The sequence below is a fragment of the Lathyrus oleraceus genome, chromosome 4 (genome assembly GCF_024323335.1).
Source record: "Lathyrus oleraceus cultivar Zhongwan6 chromosome 4, CAAS_Psat_ZW6_1.0, whole genome shotgun sequence".
NCBI classification, from domain to species: Eukaryota; Viridiplantae; Streptophyta; class Magnoliopsida; order Fabales; family Fabaceae; genus Lathyrus; species Lathyrus oleraceus.
This window is the reverse complement of record NC_066582.1, coordinates 412,669,344-412,687,880: the sequence shown is the minus strand read 5'-3', so window position 1 is coordinate 412,687,880 and position 18,537 is coordinate 412,669,344. Positions and strand designations below refer to the sequence as shown.

Here is an 18,537-nt window from a genome sequence, read left to right as displayed (position 1 = left end):
TTTACTAACTGAACAAGCTACTTAATCATTATTTTGTATTAGTTCTATCTGCAACTGCAAGTTGAGATCTAATTAAAAGTCTCATAGCTTATTATGAAAGAGATAGAGAGCAGCACCTGAATTAAATTAAATTTGAAATGCATACAACCAAAAAACATAACAACACCAATAAATAAAATCCTAACATATTATAAAAATGTTATTAAAGTATATATAGAAAAGAAATAAGTTATCAAATAACAAAAACTACCAACTAAAGAAATAGATATAACATTTAAAAAATGTACCCCATCAGAGAGGCAATAACAACGAATATAGAGGCATATGACTCAGATGCCATCAATAATAGTTCTCACCAATTCCACAAATATGACATGATAAAAAATCTTACACTTTTGACTTTCTCTGCAGTTGCAAACTCAACATGTCCAAATTCCTTAAACCTATTATGCACCATGTGTAATTGAGAGAAAGTTATTACAAATCACACTTAACCAAATTTTTGCATACTTGTACTTGCTGCATTATTTCACAAGCAAGAAACATTACTACCAGTAACAGTGTGTTTAGCCAAACATTAACTTCAAAGAGAAGTAGACGCATCATCATTGCATATATCTGTTATTGGACTAGTAACAATAGATTTTGTATCATACCAAACACCAACATCAGTCTCTGAATTTTGACATCTTCCACAACTCCTCATATGTTGAACATATACATTAGGCTTATGGCGGAAAATGATATATTAGATGCAGTTTCCTATCAAAGAGAAGATGATGAAGTGCAATGTAGTTAGATCATAGCATAATAGTAACTTCAAAAGATACTTACCATCGTGTTTTTGTCCCAATCCTTTATTCTTGAAACTTGTCAGCATATAATTATCACTAAGCCAAATAAGGGAAAAGAGGGCGTTTTTTTTTGCCTATAACAGCGCTTTAAAGCGCCCTCTAATCTGGCGCTGGCATAGGTAAAGACAGCGCTTTTTTTCCTGGTGAAAGCGCTCTCTAAAGTGGCTCTTTAAGCCCTTTAAGGGCCACTTTAGAGGGCGCTTTTTAAAGAAAGCGCCCTCTAAAGTGGAAACTTTTAAGGTTTTAGAGGGCGCTTTTACTGGAAAGTGCCCTCTAAAGTGGAAACCTTTAAGGGTTTAGAGGGCGCTTTTACTGGAAAGCGCCCTCTAAAGTGGAAATTTAAAGGGTTTAGAGGGCACTTATTTTGGAAAGCGCCCTCTAAAGTGGGTGGTTATTTAACATTTACATGCATCACATGTCTCTGTGACCATATTCTCATTTCAGGTTATGTTGCAGCCACAAGAGGTAACCAGAAGAGAATGGCATACAGCTGCTTGTTATAATTCACAAGAGCAACTAAAGGTTCTTTTTATGCTTTTATAATATTAAAATACAAATACTGATATATGCTTATTGTTTATATGATCCTCTTGCTATTTGAAATGTCATGAACCGAAACCACTGCTACTCTAATTGAAATGTATAATAACCACTCTCTTTCATTTATTTGTTTATAATCAATCAATTACAACAAAAATGTAAGTATGCTGCTAGATTAGAAAATCACACTGTTTTGGTATTTTTCATATTTAACAAGACCAAAGAGCACAAAAATGAATTGAGTTGATTCAGAAAAAAAATATGAATGTGAATACATGAGTGAACACTAGCTGAAGTGCTACTCGAAAGGAAACTTCATCTGAAAAACTGTTGTATTTCTTCAAGAGTTTTTCCCTTTGTCTCGGGGACCCAAATGGCAACAAATCCTGCTGTGAAAACACACACTGCAGTATATATTGTGAAGGTTCCTGATAAAAACATAGGAAGCTTCTGGTTAGAAACAATAGATATTTATAGAAAATTAACATAGGCAATGCACACAAACCTCCTGAACTCCAATCCAAGAGCAAATTTGCTGTTAATGTAACCAACCAGGAAAAGAACCAATTGGCAAGTGTTGCAAAACTTCCAGCTAGGCCTTTGATGTTAATCGGAAGAATCTATTATGTAAAATATATTCAACACATCAACTATCACATTATATTACAACAAAGGTTTGTTCATATAGGGTTGTCATGCATATTATTATTGAAGAAAATTGTACCTCAGACATTATAATCCATGGCATTGCTCCTAATCCCAGAGAGAATGCAATAACCATGACCTGAAAGAAATTGAAAGTTTATAATAATGAAGTTAGGGAAACAAACAATAGAAACCATCATTTGTGTAATAAAGTTGTATTTACACACCACAACTCCAGCCACCGATACGAGGCTCAATGTCGCATATAAATTAGAATCTGGTGATATATATTCCTGAGAGCAAATTCAACATAAAATATATTATCCATATAAAAAACCAAAAATATAAAGAAGAATTTACTGATATATAATCCTGTGAATCTGTGTTACAAATTTCTGAACATTTATGCATGAATGCATGTGTAATATCTAGTTAATGTATTATGTATATATAAAACCAAACAAAAAAAATGTTCAAAAAATATAAAAAAACAAAAAAATTATTATTACCTTCAAGTAGAATGATATTGAAACAAGCAAAAGACTCAAAGCCATTGCAGATGAAGAAACCTGCAATAGGAGATTTTGATTAATCTCTTATTACCCTCCAAACAAATAGTAATGTGAATGCAAAAATTATCGAAAAAGCTCAGACTCACAATAAGTAAAAGCCGGCGACCAGATTTGTCTGCTAACCACAAAGTTAAAATCGTAGCAAGAACCTAAATGACATGTAAATATTGTTCAGATTATGGTCTGATAAATTTGGAACGTTACAAATTTAGTTTCCTTTCGGTCGAACCTGAACAGCACCGACTCCAAATGTTGCTACATCACTCGAAACATGCGTCTAAATCTCGGAATAACAGGAAAATACCACAAGACTTTTGCTGGAGACAACTTGTTCTTATATCGCGAGACACCGCATTTAGGACACTCATTTAACGATGCATACTCATTTCGAAACAAAACTCAATAAATGTATGAACCAAGAAAAATGAAACCAAAAGTGAACCATAGCGAACGTCAGAAGAGAAACCAAGTAATATGAAGATTAGAAAAATACCTATGGTGTCAAAATCGAACAGCTAACAACGAATTAATAGAAGGAGGAAACGTCGTAGATCTAACAGAGGTGGAAGGAGAACGCCTTAGAAGTAGCGAAAATCGTAGCAGTGAAAACCCTAACGTGAAAAAGAACGAAAATAACAGAGAGTGAAATAACAAAACGCGCAGTATGTTATAATTTTAATGTTTACTAAAGGGGACCTTAGAGGGCGCTTGTGGAAAAAAAGCGCCCTCTAAAGGGGGCCTAAGAGGGCGCTTATGAAAGCGCTATCTAAGGCTTTCCAAAAGCGCTTTATAAACTGGAAATGCACATGGACTTATAGAGCACTTTTTTAAAAGCGCCCTCTAAGGGTAACCTTAGAGGGCGCTTTCTAAAAAGCGCCATGTATTGTTGTCCCTCTATCTCCTCCTTATTTTTTCGCTTCACCTTAGAGGGCGCTTTATTACAAAAGCGCCCTCTAAAGTACGTTGTCTATTCCAGTTGTTCGCTCCTTATTTTTTCACTTCACTTTAGAGTGCGTTTTGTAATAAAGCGCCCTCTAAGGTGCGTTGTCTATTCCAGTTTTTGGCGTAGTGTATCTCGTAATGGAGCCCAATAAGGCTGTTCATCTTCGTCACTTTTTGTCCTTGCATTAGCATGCAAATCCAAAATCCAAGAGGTTGGATAATTAGACAATAAATGGAAGTTTTTCCATTCAAGAAACACTTGCAGCAAAAGAAACCGTGACAACAACAAAAACCACCACTAAAGTTTATGTCATGTCACCATCAATTTCAACAGTATACCATATATGTCTAAATAAAAATCAAAATGAGCAAAGTAGCTAAATTATCGCCAAACATCAAGTTGGCCTTATGAATTGCAATGATCAAACTACCACATGATTCAAACAAATAAATTTGATTTATGACTTACCACCATGTAAACCACCGTAACTAAAAATAAGGTCACCAATAGCAGCAACTGCATGCCTGCAGCGCGTAACCAACTCAACAGAAGCATCTCCACCAGACGCAACAGCATTTTACCTACCAGTTATTGGACTGCAAATTTTGTATCACACCAAACACCAACGTCGGTTTCTGAACTTTGACCTCTTCCACAGCTTCTCATATGTTGAACATATCCATTAGACTTATGGAGACAAATGATATACTGGACACAATTTCATATCAAATGAAATGTTACATCGGTTAGTTTAACAAAATCAAAGGCAGGAAAAAATCCAAAAACCAATGAAATATTGAATAAGTTGATGGCCAAATCTTACTTGGAATGGACAAAAATGGAAAAGTTCAAACTCCAGAACCTTTAGTGTCACTGGAATTGAAACACCTTTGCGTAGCCTAATCACCTCACATGAAAAATGAAGAGTATCTAATGATGATTGTGACTTATTTTATTTCATATGTTAAATTAATTGTGAATAACTAATAGTACCTGATCTATAAACAGAAACAATAGTCTCCATGTGTCATTCAAGAAAAAAAACAATCAAAATCCACTGCATTTTGGATTTCGTTGCTCATCATAATGAACCTTGATGAACTTGAAAAATTGGATGTTCCTCGATATGCACCGGGGACCTCATATTATTCAATATTAAGGTGAACTGAAATAGGAAATCATTCCTAACCAATTATCAAAAGTATTTTACTAACAATTTTTACGTTCATGCTATGTATATAATTGTGACATAATGACTCCTTGTTTCAAGTTAAGGAGTCATCATACCAAATAAATAAACAACTATCTATACACAAAAATAATTCCTCAAACTTAAAAGTAATCACTCATCAAATAGGTCAGATAGTTTTCTTCGTACTTCAAACTCAGTATAACAATTTCTAATTACATCATCTGAAGTATAACTAAAACAACTTTAAGCTTTTAAGAGCAAAACTAAACAAAGTGGACCAAATCAATCTTAAGTTGTATCACTCTATCCATATTTGACATAGTTGTGGTTTTCCTCAATCAAAAAACGTAATAGAATGCCATTGTAGCTCAATTAAAAAATATGAGCTTCTGAATTGTTAAAACTTACAATGTAAATGTGTCATCAATAACACCACTACAAATAAAGGTAACCCATTATAACCAGACCCCTCCACGCCAACAAACATAAGTAGTTACCATATAAAATAAGTGGAAGTGACATGCTCATTTCTCACTACAAGCTCGATATTACCTTAAATGAATCTTCATCCATTCAATCATCGCCAATATATATAGGAAGCACATCGTCACGGCAATTAAGTCCTAAAAATAATGTTTCTCATGTCATTTACATTACAAAACAAACAACTCTGAACCATATACTAAAGAAATAGAGAATGAAATCACCAATTGACTCGAGTAAAAACGTGATGGCTTTTCCCTTATCCCAATTAATCATATAACATACCTCTAAAACCTACACAAGACAAAACAAATAACCATTACAAGAACTTTGATCATTATAAAGCAGTAAAAAAAAGTTGGTCATATTCACTGTGTATGATAACTTTAATTCCAATTGCATTCTCGAGATTCCTAGCTTTTGAACCATCATGGTCATACTCACCAAGTCTTGATTTACAATATCAACAAATCAGCACAAAACACGTTGTATGACTACATGAGTAACAACTACTACCATAATGAAACAATAATAGTGGATCCCTGGTAAATCCCACCTTTCACAGAAACCAAAAAAACTTATAGAATAATCAACAACGCAAACCCTAAATTAGCATACAATACTAAAGATATGAGATGAAGAAATATTGAACACAAACCAAAAGTAAGATTTTTTAAACTTATATGAAAGGAAATGCAGAAAAGGTACAAACTTTTCACTAATATATGAAAAACAACAGGTAGCAAAAGTATGTCATCCACTCATTTTTGTAAGCCAGCAGGAAGAAGACTGTCGTCACACTTGTCATCAAAAAACTGTGAATCTCGATCACCACACGTTCCTCACGAATCCGTCACCGTGACTGAAGTACCATTTCGTCCTCCGCTCCCAAGTTTGCACCACTGTGGTCGCTGATTTTTCACCATTTCTGATCGGTATCCCTCAATTTTTCTTGTTTTTGTTTCTTCTTATATTTTGATTTTGGAATATAGAGAAAAGAAAGAAGAAAGAAGAGGAAGAGGAAAATAAAGAAGAGGAAGGAAGAAAGAAGAGGAAGAAAAAGATTATTCAGGAAGTGAAGTGAGAGAAGTTTCGAGTGACAGGTGAGAGAAAAGAGAAAAGGATAAAAAAAATTGAATTATAGAGATTGACATTGGGAAAAGAGAAAAAGTTAAAATATTTAGATTGGTTTGGAACCAAAGACTACCAAGTGACATCATCAATTGATTCAAACCTAAAAAGCAAAACCATAATACAATAAGTATTTAGTTGGAATACAACAATGTGACATCATCAGTTAGAAAAAGTAATTTTATGATTAAAATTGCCCCCATTTTGGGATTTTTTTACAAAAATAACCTACTTTTTCATGGAAATTCCCAAAATACCCCTGGTTTCAAAAAAAATCTCAAACTACCCCAATTTTAGGAGGAGGCGCCAATTCAATTGGCGACTCCTCTTAAATGCTTGAATGGAGGCGCCAATTGGATTGGCTAGGGCAGGTGCCCTAGCCAATTAGATTGGCGCCCATGTGTATAAGTCGATAGGAGGCGCCAATTGGATTGGCTAGGGCAGGTGCCCTAGCCAATTAGATTGGCGCCCATGTGTATAAGTTGATAGGAGGCGCCAATTGGATTGGCACCTCAGTGTAAAATGCAATGTTTTTTGGTAAATGGTATACGTGATAGATAAATTTGAAATAGGACCAATTGATATTAATAAAAATTTCCGTTTACACAAAAAAGCCTAATGGTGATGACCGGGATCACCTAACCGACCTCCGGTCACTACCAACTACAAGAGAAGGCCTGTTGAGGTAGTCAGACAAGTCGGCATAGTCTTCAGTATGCATCGATGGTGTACCGTCGTAACTGAGTTCATGACCCATGCCAGAGAAGTTGGGTTATGGTTGACTCATTAATGGGCGACCGGGACGGTTGAAGGGAGACATGGGTGTGAATGATGCGTCGAGGAAAGGTTGGAAAGGTTGTTGGGGTGTTTGGTAGAGATAGGGTTGTTGGATGTTTTGGTTTTGTGAGGTTTTGGCTTCTTGGCTATGGTAGGAGGAGGGGCGGTTGGTGTGAATGATCGTTGGGTGTTCTGGCTAAGGAGACTTTGGTAGGGTGATGGGGTGGGTGCGAAGCGATGTTGGGTCTCAGGTTAATGGTCAATTTGTTGGTGGTGGTATATGGTATGCTCTTGGTATTGGGGTTAGGTGTATGCCATATTTTGGTTGTATGTTTGTGTGTTGGTTGAACGGAACATTTGACGGACAGGGGGTTGTGTGTATCCGGTATGACACTGTTGTTGGGGGTTTGATGTTGAGGTGTCAGGTGTGTAAGTCATCTGGCGTGGGTCGTACAGGTACATATCCTCGACGATGAACTGAAAACCAACCGATCTATACCAAGCCATATAAGTACGACTTGGTTTTTCTTCAGTTGGCATGACTGCGTCAGTTAAGACATGGTCATGGAGGTGCTTCCATTTGCGACACTCTGATCTTGCAAAGCTTTTCCATGGATTGAAGTTCCATTGGTCGTTAACTTTGCGTAGGTGCCATTATCCTAGGCTAGCTGGGGGATCTGGGATGTTTTGGGGCATACCGAACTGCAACTTCACACGATCACTGTTGTGCATCTCCATAGTTGTGAACCGTATTATCAGTGTGCATACAGTCCATACGGCCGCGTCTTCAGCGTTGACCTCGTGGTCATGATCCAAATTAAGATATGGACGCCAAATGAACTGAAATGTGAAAGAAGATAGGATTATAATCTAGGTAGAAGAAGTTAACAAATTATAAAGAAATAATTAAGTTATTATCCTTACGTCTGTCGGTCGAAGGTGATCCAACAAATTGTGATACTGAGTAATACAGTGTCTTGGACATCTGTTGTAACGCATACCACGTGCAGACCATCTACACCAAAAAGGTAAAAATATTAGTTTGAGATAATAATCTTTAAAGAAGTAAGTAAAGATATAGCAATTTAAACAACTTACTTTTGTGCATACGAAAATGTGAAAGGGTTGTTGTTGACGGGTGCTAGGGACGGTAGTCTTGACCAACCCCATGGTTGTAGCAAAACAGCACATCCAGAAAATGTAGATGTGTCTTTGTGTGAGTTTTTGCACAAGGAGCTATAGAGATAGGCTAGACAAGCAAATCCCCAACTGTAACTTTCTATTCTATCTATATGTCTAAGTAAAGGTAAATACATAATATGCATGCTAGAACCACTACCTTCGGGAAATAAAAATGAACCAATTAACAGCATAATGTAACACCTAGTTTTTATTATTCGAGCATCTTCGGTAGAATGCTCATCTAAGTATAAACTATTATAGTACGACTTAAGGCGTGAAAGTAGTATACCTTGACCTCTTGCGATATCATCTAACAAATCAGTCTCCAAGAGATCCATGCAAATTGAATTTGCATAGTTGGTTTTACCATTAACAGCCTTACCTTCAATAGGCAGTCCCAAAAGCATGTAAACGTCTTCTAACGTCATGGTACATTCACCGGTTGGGAACCAAAATGTGTGTGTCTCTGGTCTCCATCTTTCGCATAAAGCTAGAATGAATTTGTAATCTACGGACCAAGACAAAATCTTGCTTATATGACCAAAATCGGCGAGTTCAACATAAGGTTGAATCATCGGGTCCATATGGACATATTCGTGGACCCGAGTCCGGAACCTTGATACATCCTATAAAAGAAAGAACAAAAAACTTGACTAAGTTGGTATGTTAAAATAAAAGGGGGTTGGTGAAGATGAAACTACAATAAGTTGTTGCAGATGAAAGAAAAAAAGTTAACAAAAGAAAAAACTTACATATGTTGCGATGTTTGAAACCGTTCCTCTATGTGATTCGCCCATTGTGAGGATAGACATTTTGTTGGGGGGTTGGTGGAGATGAAACTATAAGAAGTTTTGTAGATGAAATTGTAGAAGAAGTATTGTAGAAGAAGTAGTGAGAGTGATGGTGTGGAAGAAGTGTTGATGGAGTGGATGTATTTATAGGAAAATGAATGGGAGCATGAAAAGTTGTGCTTGCATGGTGTCTCAAATTGAATTGGCGCCCATGTACAACTTGTACATGGTGTCGCCATTCAAATTGGCGCCTCCATAGGGACATGCATGTAAGACCTAGGTCTAATTGCTTGGTTTCGAGGTCTGCATGCATGCTTTGAGAAGGTGTCGCCAAATGGATTGGTGCCCATGTGCAAGGAATGAATGGGGGCGCCAATTCATTTGGAATGTGTGTCTGCATGTCTGACACGTGGTTGTCCTCTCTCTTGCATGCTGAACATGTCACTTTTTAGTAGCTTGCATGGTTGACACATCATTTCGGACTAGCTTGCATGTGCGACACGTCATTTCGAACTAGATAGCATGTGAGACACTTCACTCCCTTATTTAAGTGTCTTATTATCAACATCCAAGACACTTCACTCACATTCATCTGCAGCAAGAAAATAGTTTTCATCTGCACAATGTCATCTTCACCAAAATACAGTGTCAACGTTCACTGCAACGGTGAAACATACGAGTCTGAGTTATATGATTTTTGTTTTCGAAACACTGATACCATTAGACTCACGATCAAGAGAAATGCAACCTTCTTGCATTTGAAAAAAAGAATACAATCTTGTATAGGATCGGGTATTGTGTCAAAGATCACGTATCAAAATCCAATATTTTTTTAGAACAGTCAATGCAAATTTTTCCCGCTTAAGGCACGAGACAATGAAGATGTTGAATACATGTTTGTTAGTCATGAACATTCAGGTTGCAACTGTATTGAGTTGTACATTACTCTTCAACCATGTATACCGTCTCAGCAGTCTCAAATAATCAGTCAGGATGAATATGGTGAATTTGATCCACAATGGTCAGATGATGTCAACCCAGAAGCAGAAGCAGAAGTTGACGTCGTTGATGAAGAAGAAGAGGAGATCGAGATACAGGTTGATCACATGTTGAACAACGACATTGAAGATGATGATCAACCACCACCAATACCTCCTAGTCATGTCTACAATCCGCCTCAACATATGACAAATTTGGATCTGCACGACAATGATACATCCAACAGTGTTTTCTATAACCCGTATCCATGATCAAAAGGTGAATTAAAGGTGGAAGACATGTTTCGTACCAAAGAAGAATGTGTGCGAGCTATCAAAAAATTCCACATGAAAAACTCTACTGATTTTACAGTGAAACGCACTGATTCAAGAAGGTATGTTATCGAATGTCGTGACATCCTTTGTAAGTTTCGGTTGGCTGCATCTTACAAAAAGAAAAACGACTCTTGGGAGATCAATTCAATAGACCCACCTCACAGTTGCATTGCAACTAACGTTGAACAAGATCACCGTAAACTAAGCGCTGCATTGATATGTCAAGACATTATGTTGTTGGTTAATAAAGACCCATCAGTGAAGGTGAGTATAATTATATCCCATATCAGAACAACATATAATTATACTCCATCTTACAAGAAAATCTGGATTGCGAGGACAAAGGCTGTTGAACAGGTATTCGGCAACTGGGAGGATTCATACAAAGAATTGCCACGGTTTTTATGGGCACTAAAAACATATGTCCCAGGAACTGTGGCAATTATGGAGACATTGCCAGCGATGATGCAAGACGGAACCTGTGTTATAGGTAATAGAATCTTTCACCGTCTCTTTTGGGCGTTTGACCCATGCATCAAAGGTTTCGCATTCTGCAAACCTATTATTCAAATTGATGGCATTTGGTTATACGGAAAATACAAGGGTACTTTGCTTATGGCGGTTGCACAAGACGGCAACAACAATGTCTTTCCCGTTGCCTTTGCTCTGGTTGAAGGTGAAACGGCTGGCGGATGGGGTTTCTTTCTTCGACATCTCAGAACGCATGTGGCTCCACAAGCCAATCTCTATTTGATTTTTGATTGACATGTTGCCATTGAGAGTGCCTACAACAACCATGACAACGGATGGCATGATCCTACTTCTACCCATGTCTATTGCATCAGACACATTGCACAAAACTTCATGCGTGCTATAAAAGATAAGAATCTTCGCAAGAAGGTGGTGAATGCTGGGTATGTTCTAACTCAGCCGTTATTTCAATATTATCGTGATGAAATTAGACTGTCTAATAAAGACGCATGGAGATGGCTAAATAACATACTAGTAGAGCAGTGGACAAGGGCATTTGACAGAGGTTGTCGATGGGGCCACATGACAACAAACCTTGTGGAATGCATGAACGGGGTATTCAAAGGAATTCGAAATCTGCCGATAACCGCCTTGGTAAGATCGACCTATTGTAGGTTGGCTTCTACGTTCGCAACCAGAGGTGAAAGATTGAGTGCGGTGTTAATGCCCGGGCAAGTATTCAGTGAGTGTTGCATGAAGGTCATGAAAGAGGAGAGCATCAAAGCTAGCATACACGATGTAACAATCTTTGACCTTTATAGGCAAAATTTCAGCTTCCAGGAAACAATGGACCACAACGAGGGGAGACCAAATTTAGCCTATGTTGTTAGACTAAACAGAAGTTGGTGCGATTGTGGAAAATTCCAGGCCTTCCGCATTCCTTGCTCCCATGTCATTGCAGCATGCGCTTATACTGGTCAAAACGCTTACAGCCATTTATCTGATGTGTACAAGACCGTCACCGTCATGAATGTATATAATCAAAGCTTCTCGGTAGTACCAATGGAGGAATACTGACCTCCATATGAAGGTGATATAGTTTGGCACAACGACGAGATGCGTAGAAAGAAAAAAGGAAGGCCAAACAGCCACGTATCAGGACAGAAATAGATTCCACAAATAAAATGATAAGATTATGTAGTATCTGTCGTCAACCAGGACACAACAAGAACAACTGTCCCAATCGAGGAGCATCATCTGGGTCTTAAGTTTTTTGTAACATTGTATTTCTGTAACCTTCAATCATTATATATCATTAACTTTTTGTTACAACGAGGTTCACAACAAACATCAGTACAAAATAAGCTAATAGAAATATTTCTAACTGATTACAACAATCAAATTGATGTCATCTCGATCGAACATCATTTCCCTAGCATCCTTATCAATCTTCATTCGCAGCCAACCAAAGATATTGTCAAGTCTCTCAATACTTCTAATTTTCCCCCTTCTAGTATTTTCTCATCTAACCAACGAACCAACAGCATCAGCATCTGAGGTTTGTCTCTCGCATAAATCACCTTTCTGTATCGGCGACGAACACTAAACATGATTGTCAAATGATTAAATGAGATGTGGAACAATGACTCACACAACGCATCTATTTATAATTAAAAAAAAAATTATTTTACACGGAGGCACCAATCCAATTAGCGTCTCCTCTCAAGTTATACACAGGGGCGCCAATTGGATTGGCTAGGGGGGCAGGTTCCTTCCCTAGACAATCCAATTGACGTCTGCATTCAATTTTTAAGAATTGGCGCCTCCTCCTAAAAGTGGAGTAGTTTGAAGAAAAAAAATGAAATCAGATGTATTTTGGGAATGTCTTTGAAAAAGTGGATTATTTTTGTAAAAAATTCTCATTTTGGAAATGTGACAAATTTAGAGGAAAAAACATAAAAATCTTTTCCAGAATATCAAATTTTCAAATTAAATCAATTAAACCCAAACACTCGAACCATGAGATATCGGTTGGTTCGGGCCCACACATTGGGGTCATGCAATTATTAATCATTTTTAATTAAAAAACATTACAGGTTTTTAAGAAAAACAAACAGATTTATATTAAATTCCAATATTTGAATTAATAAACTAAAACACTACTAAACCACCTTTGAATTTGGTCAGTTTCTTAATTTCAAACTAACATTTCAATTGGATAATCGAGAAGCATAACAAAATTACTCGTGGAAATGGAGAGTGAAACATAGAGGTAAAATACTTGATGCCAAGAAATGGAAAAGTATGCGGAAACAAAGGTAGAACGAGATTTATTGTAACACATGGAAATCAAAATTTGCATATGCATTTTAACCAAGAGTATAAAGAGTAACCCTGAACAATAAGTAGATAGAATAACAAATAGAGTATCTTGCAAACATTCAAATCAAACAAAATAAAATTCAATATGACAGACATTTTTCTGTCATTCAAATAAATCATCAACCTAGAAATATAAAATATTCTGATCCAAGGAAACAGGTATGGGATCATTGAGTACTAATTATTGAACAAAATTTTCCGCAATACTGGGTCAATTCTCAAAACTAAATTATTTTTTCATCAACATCGAAAACAAAAAAATTAAGCACCACCAGATCCATACTTCTTGCCGAGCATTATGACCTGCAACTTATCATAACCAGCAAGCACACCAGCACCGGCGACAGCACGAAGGATGTTAGCACCAGCTCCCTTAAACAAGGACTTGAAACCCTCATTCTTGAGGATTTGTGAAAATGCGTCCATGGAGCTCTTGTACTTGACTGCTTCACCAGATGTCATCATCATTCTTCTTCGGACGGTGTCAATTGGGTAAGATGCTAGACCAGCACCGTTGGTGATGAGCCATCCGAGACCAAAACTAGCAAAGAAACTATCCTGCAATGGCCAAGAGACAACAAAATGGAAATAGTTATCAGTAAATGATTCAACTCCAATCCTCAAGAAAAATCAGAACCAGCTTAATCAAACACATAACAAAAGATTACATAAAGTTAAATGGTTTTCATGCAATAAACTCTTTTCATAAACTATCACGGAAAGCTTGTGGAAATAGCTAAAAAAAACAGCTTATAGACATCTTCTAAATTGCCCGATAAGCCAGCTCAGTTGATAGCTAAGCAGGAACATCAGAGATAGGGGCACGGGGTCGAATCCATTACACCTTTTTTCACCTTTAAAAGAGTGAATTCCGGCCACTAGGCTACTTGAGCAAAAAAAAAATTGTTTTCATAAGCTCTCCCAAATAAGTCAATCCGAACATACCATTAATAACACCAATATTAATGTGAACAAGAATATATATCAATAATCAACACTAAAAGAATTTGGCATGCTAACCTGCAAAGATCCAGTTAGGAGAACTGGCTTCAAGGAATCATACATTCCAAAGTAGAGACCACGGTATACAATGATTCCAACACAAGAAATGTTGAAACCACGGTAAAGTCCAGCAATACCATCAGTTGCCAATGTCTTCTTGTAGACATCAACAAGACCATCGAATTGTCTTCCTCCACCACCCTTCTTTGCGGCCTTTGAATCATTTGCAAGACGAGTACGAGCATAGTCGAGAGAGTAGACAAAGAAAAGGGATGAAGCACCAGCAGCACCTCCTGAGGCCAAGTTACCGGCAAACCATTTCCAGTAACCATCTTTGTCCTTATTGAAATTGAAAAGCCTCTTGAAGTAGTCCTTGAATGCAAAATTCAAAGCCTAATAGGAATTTTAATTGCACAGTTAGCATCACACACAACAAAACAAACCAACAAAATTGTAAAGGGGTGGATCAAATCCATTGTTATCAATGCAGAAAATAGCAATTTGTTAAAATTCTGTTATACAACTGTGCTATAACGATGCTATAGCCACTATTTCACAAAATCTCGTACTAAATAACACATTGCATGTCAGTATGGACTTGTTCAAATTCTGATATACTATAGCCACTATTTAACACAAAAAACCAAAAGAGAGAAACAATATAACTAACCTGAGTGGGGAAATAACGGATGACGTTTGCAGTGTTACCTCTCCATAGTGAAACAATACCTTCATCAGCAGTTGTTCTCTTAAAACAGTCACCAATTCCCTTATAGGGTTCAGAAAGTCTACCAGCTTTAATCATCTCATCTTGGTTCTGGATCAAAAGCTTAATTCGCTCAATGGGAGCAGCAGCAGTTTTTGATACAGCAGCCGAAACTCCTCCCATGAGAAAATCAACAAGAAAGTTTCCTTTCTCAGCGGGAGCTGCAACAAAGATAGGGGAAGCAGTTGTTGCAATAGTAGAGAAATCAGTCATTGTAGCTTGACATGTCGGCATCACTGGATACTGAAATGCAGGGTTGGTGTAATTCCCAAATGACCTCTGTTGGTACATTGAAAGGCCGGTATGGCGTGCAACATTCTGGAAGAGTTTAGGGCGCTGAACCTGATCAACCATGGTGACTTTCCTGAACAATGCAAGTTACACAATGTCAAATAATGCTCATAAATTAACAGAACAACACAAAAACATGGTTAATATCTGTTAATATCTGAACACACAACAAAATGCATGTATCCAATTATTTAGTTCATGAAAAATAAACAAAAACCTAACAATATCTGAACACGCAACGAAATGCATGCATCCAATTAAATGTAACTAGAACACTTCACAAAAACCGCCTAACCAAGCTGAAGTTAAAATAACCAAACCATTTCATGTTGCACAAACAGTTCTAGAACCAATCCAAATAGCAAATAAACCGAATCAAAACTTAACACTAATCTGTACCATGAACAGACCTAATTTTAACACCAAAATACATTTCTCCAAATCAAATGAAACATTTACGGCCAAATTCCAAGACGATCAATCAAAAATGAAATCATGCACATGTAATAAAAATCTCCAAATTCACATCTCTTAACTCATAACTCAGACATAATTCAAGTTTGAAAAACATATTCAACAAAATATAGATGAATCAAACCACACCAGATCTGTTATGCAATCCAAAAATACAGAAACTGAAACATCAAACTCCAAGAGAATCTTCCTAATAAACAATATAATCATAGATCCACAAACAACACAATTTCAAAGCAAACAAAACTTGCAGGCTCTGATCTGATCTCACAAACGAAATCGAAACAAGCGAGAATAGATCTAACTAACTGATGTATCACTATTTGTTATCATGAAACACATCGGAAACACGAGTTATTAAATAGTTAAAAGATCAATCAAAAGAGTGAGAGATTCAGCTTACAGATCAAGCAAATTTAATTCAATTAACCTAAGAAATAAGAACAAAAAGAAAACCTGATAGGTAAACTAGAGAGAAGAAGAACAAGAGAAGAGAATGAGAAGTGGGTTTTTATTAACCTAGAAAAAGCAGTGTTGGTGGCTGCGCGAGTTTGTTGGAGACTTCGCAAATGCAAATGGTTTGCAAGTGCCGCAGAGCCAAGTCGTTTGGGGTTGAGAGATAAATACGCGAAGGCTGAATTTAAACTGTACCCACTAAAACTGACCCATTGGGCTAGTGGCTATTTCGCGAATCAAACAGTGACACGTGGGCCCATAAGAAAAATGAAAATGAATTTTTTTATGGTGTAAAAAAGAAAAATAAATCTGAAAAAAAAAAACATTGATTTATGTAATATCTAACTAATAGGAAAAAGGATAGGTAGTTTAACCATTTTTTTATCCTATTTAATTAGCTTAAATTCAAAGGGCAAAATTAATTAATTGCGTTGATCATAATTATTACTTCATATTTAAAAAATGGAAAGTTACTTTAAATTTATCATATGAAATATTTATCTCTCTCTTACCTCAATACATTCAATCGCAACTCAAGAGGCACACTCCTTATATCATTTATGCATATGCATTCCAAACATTTCAACTCCGCAAAAGAAGAGGCAATTGGAAAAAATCGAAGTTGTTCCATTCAAAATTAAAGCATTCCAGGTATTACTCATCTATCTTCCTTTCATATGCAATCAAACTAATGTGTTCTTCTTGATGATGTTTTGAATGGTGTATCATGTAACACTCCAATTTGTGATTTATTGAAATTATTTGATTTATTTTGATTTTTGTGTGTTTATTTGATTATTGGATAATATTAATTGTGTAAATAAGGAGGATGGGGTCTGTGACATGGAGGTGAGAGTGTGGAGAGTAATTAGAGGCAAGTAGAGTTTAATTAAATTATTAGAGTTTATTTAATAATTAAAATAATAGTATTTTATTAAATTTATTTAATTTAATAGAAAATAGAAAGTTTGGATTCAAAGTGTGATTTATGAGGAGTGGAAAGAAGGAAGGAGTAAGAGGAATAAGAGTTTGGGCAGAATTAGAATTATAATAAGATTTACCCTAATTATATAAATTAGAAACATAACCTAGTTTTAAGGAGTTTTATCAATACGTATAACCAGAATCAAAGAATATAGAAAATGCTAGAGAAAGTGCAAGTGAAGACTTAGAATTTATAGGGGATTAGATGATCAAAAACCTGAATTTTACACTGCTGCTAGGATAACCAGGTAAGGAGAGAACTGTCTCAATAACGGGTATATGCAAGAGGGGTAGAATTGAGGAATCCTTAACCTCCAATAGGGCATTGGGATTTTAACATAATTGTGTTATTGATGATTGATTTGTTGTATGTGATGATGATTGTTGATGAAATTCGTGTGCTATGATATATGACACATTATGTTTTAATGAGTTAACATATATTCACCATTGTTGTCATTTTGAAGGTTTTTGGAATAATATGTTTTATGAAAACCATGAACTAAAGGTGTTGATTTGATGCAATTAGATTTTATTGATGAATGTATAACATGTGTGTAATGTTTTGGATTGATTTAGTATGCATGGACTGAGAAATATGAGTTCTGCATTGAACTCCATTGGAAAAGACGAATTATGCAGGTTGCACATTGTTGATGGGCGTCATGCTGGTAACGGGTAACCCGTCACGCTGCCCATGCTTGTTTTCCAATTCGATTGTCACATAGGTGGCATTTTGAAGTGTTGAAGTCGGTGGTGGGCGTGACGGGTAACCCGTCATGAGCCTTCAGTGGGAGTAGATGCTTGTTTTTATGATATTAAGTTGTAGATTTTGATTTTTCGACTTTTGTGGATGTTTTAGATATTGTTAGGCTCTGTTGGCTACTATTTAAATGATGTTTTGGTATGATTTAACGATTAAACATGATTTTAATAAAATCTATGAATTATTTGATAAATGATGGATATGTTCACACGTGATGATGATGTTGTGTTAATTGATATGAATTGTGATGACGATATGTTGTTGTACGAGCATGAATTATATTGTTGAATTGTGAGTATGTTATTTTAGGATGATAGTTCGGGAGGGGAACTATTATCGTTGGGTCAATGCATGCTTTGTTTATTGTCGAAAGGAGACTTTAAACATTATGTTGTTGTAGGATTAGATGTGTTGTGACATGCATTCATTATGTCATTGTTGTTGGTGAAAGAGACAAGTTGCAATCCGAGTAAGGTGGATTGGTGACTTGTCTCGAATCTGAGTTGGGCAGATTCGGGGCTC

The 18,537-nt window shown here is 36.4% G+C and overlaps 2 protein-coding genes across 4 annotated transcripts; both read right to left on the bottom strand.

Annotated features, from left to right (window-relative positions):
• Positions 1 to 232: 232 nt before the first annotated feature.
• On the bottom strand, positions 233 to 6,155 carry LOC127137759 (sugar transporter ERD6-like 6). The gene is made up of 11 exons (XM_051064183.1): positions 6,076 to 6,155; positions 5,728 to 5,785; positions 5,515 to 5,523; positions 2,698 to 2,760; positions 2,549 to 2,608; positions 2,267 to 2,332; positions 2,119 to 2,178; positions 1,900 to 2,014; positions 1,723 to 1,822; positions 392 to 443; positions 233 to 253 (listed from the first exon to the last, which is right to left on the bottom strand). Exons 1-11 carry the CDS (start codon positions 6,153 to 6,155, stop codon positions 233 to 235), a joined length of 684 nt encoding a protein of 227 aa, XP_050920140.1.
• Positions 6,156 to 13,276: 7,121 nt separating this feature from the next.
• LOC127075753 (ADP,ATP carrier protein 1, mitochondrial) lies at positions 13,277 to 16,489 on the bottom strand. Of its 3 annotated transcripts, none has more exons than XM_051017218.1 (4): positions 16,329 to 16,489; positions 14,949 to 15,408; positions 14,297 to 14,671; positions 13,277 to 13,834 (listed from the first exon to the last, which is right to left on the bottom strand). In XM_051017218.1, exons 2-4 carry the CDS (start codon positions 15,396 to 15,398, stop codon positions 13,538 to 13,540), a joined length of 1,122 nt encoding a protein of 373 aa, XP_050873175.1. In that variant the 5' UTR covers positions 15,399 to 15,408; positions 16,329 to 16,489; the 3' UTR covers positions 13,277 to 13,537. The 3 variants fall into 3 exon arrangements, with proteins under 3 accessions (XP_050873175.1, XP_050873177.1, XP_050873176.1); XM_051017220.1 differs by having other exon boundaries at positions 16,266 to 16,399; XM_051017219.1 differs by having other exon boundaries at positions 16,213 to 16,329.
• Between the last annotated feature and the right edge of the window lie 2,048 nt (positions 16,490 to 18,537).

Coding starts and splice junctions, on each gene's coding strand:
- LOC127075753 (XM_051017218.1), bottom strand. CDS start 15,398: ATGGTTGATCAGGTTCAGCGCCCTAAACTCTTCCAGAATGTTGCACGC. Junction 14,672..14,948: donor TCCGTTATTTCCCCACTCAG/GTTAGTTATATT, acceptor AATTCCTATTAG/GCTTTGAATTTTGCATTCAA. Junction 13,835..14,296: donor TCCTAACTGGATCTTTGCAG/GTTAGCATGCCA, acceptor TGGCCATTGCAG/GATAGTTTCTTTGCTAGTTT.
- LOC127137759 (XM_051064183.1), bottom strand. CDS start 6,155: ATGGTGAAAAATCAGCGACCACAGTGGTGCAAACTTGGGAGCGGAGGA. Junction 2,015..2,118: donor CATGGATTATAATGTCTGAG/GTACAATTTTCT, acceptor TTTACATAATAG/ATTCTTCCGATTAACATCAA. Junction 254..391: donor CTGCAGAGAAAGTCAAAAGT/GTAAGATTTTTT, acceptor CTATTTCTTTAG/TTGGTAGTTTTTGTTATTTG.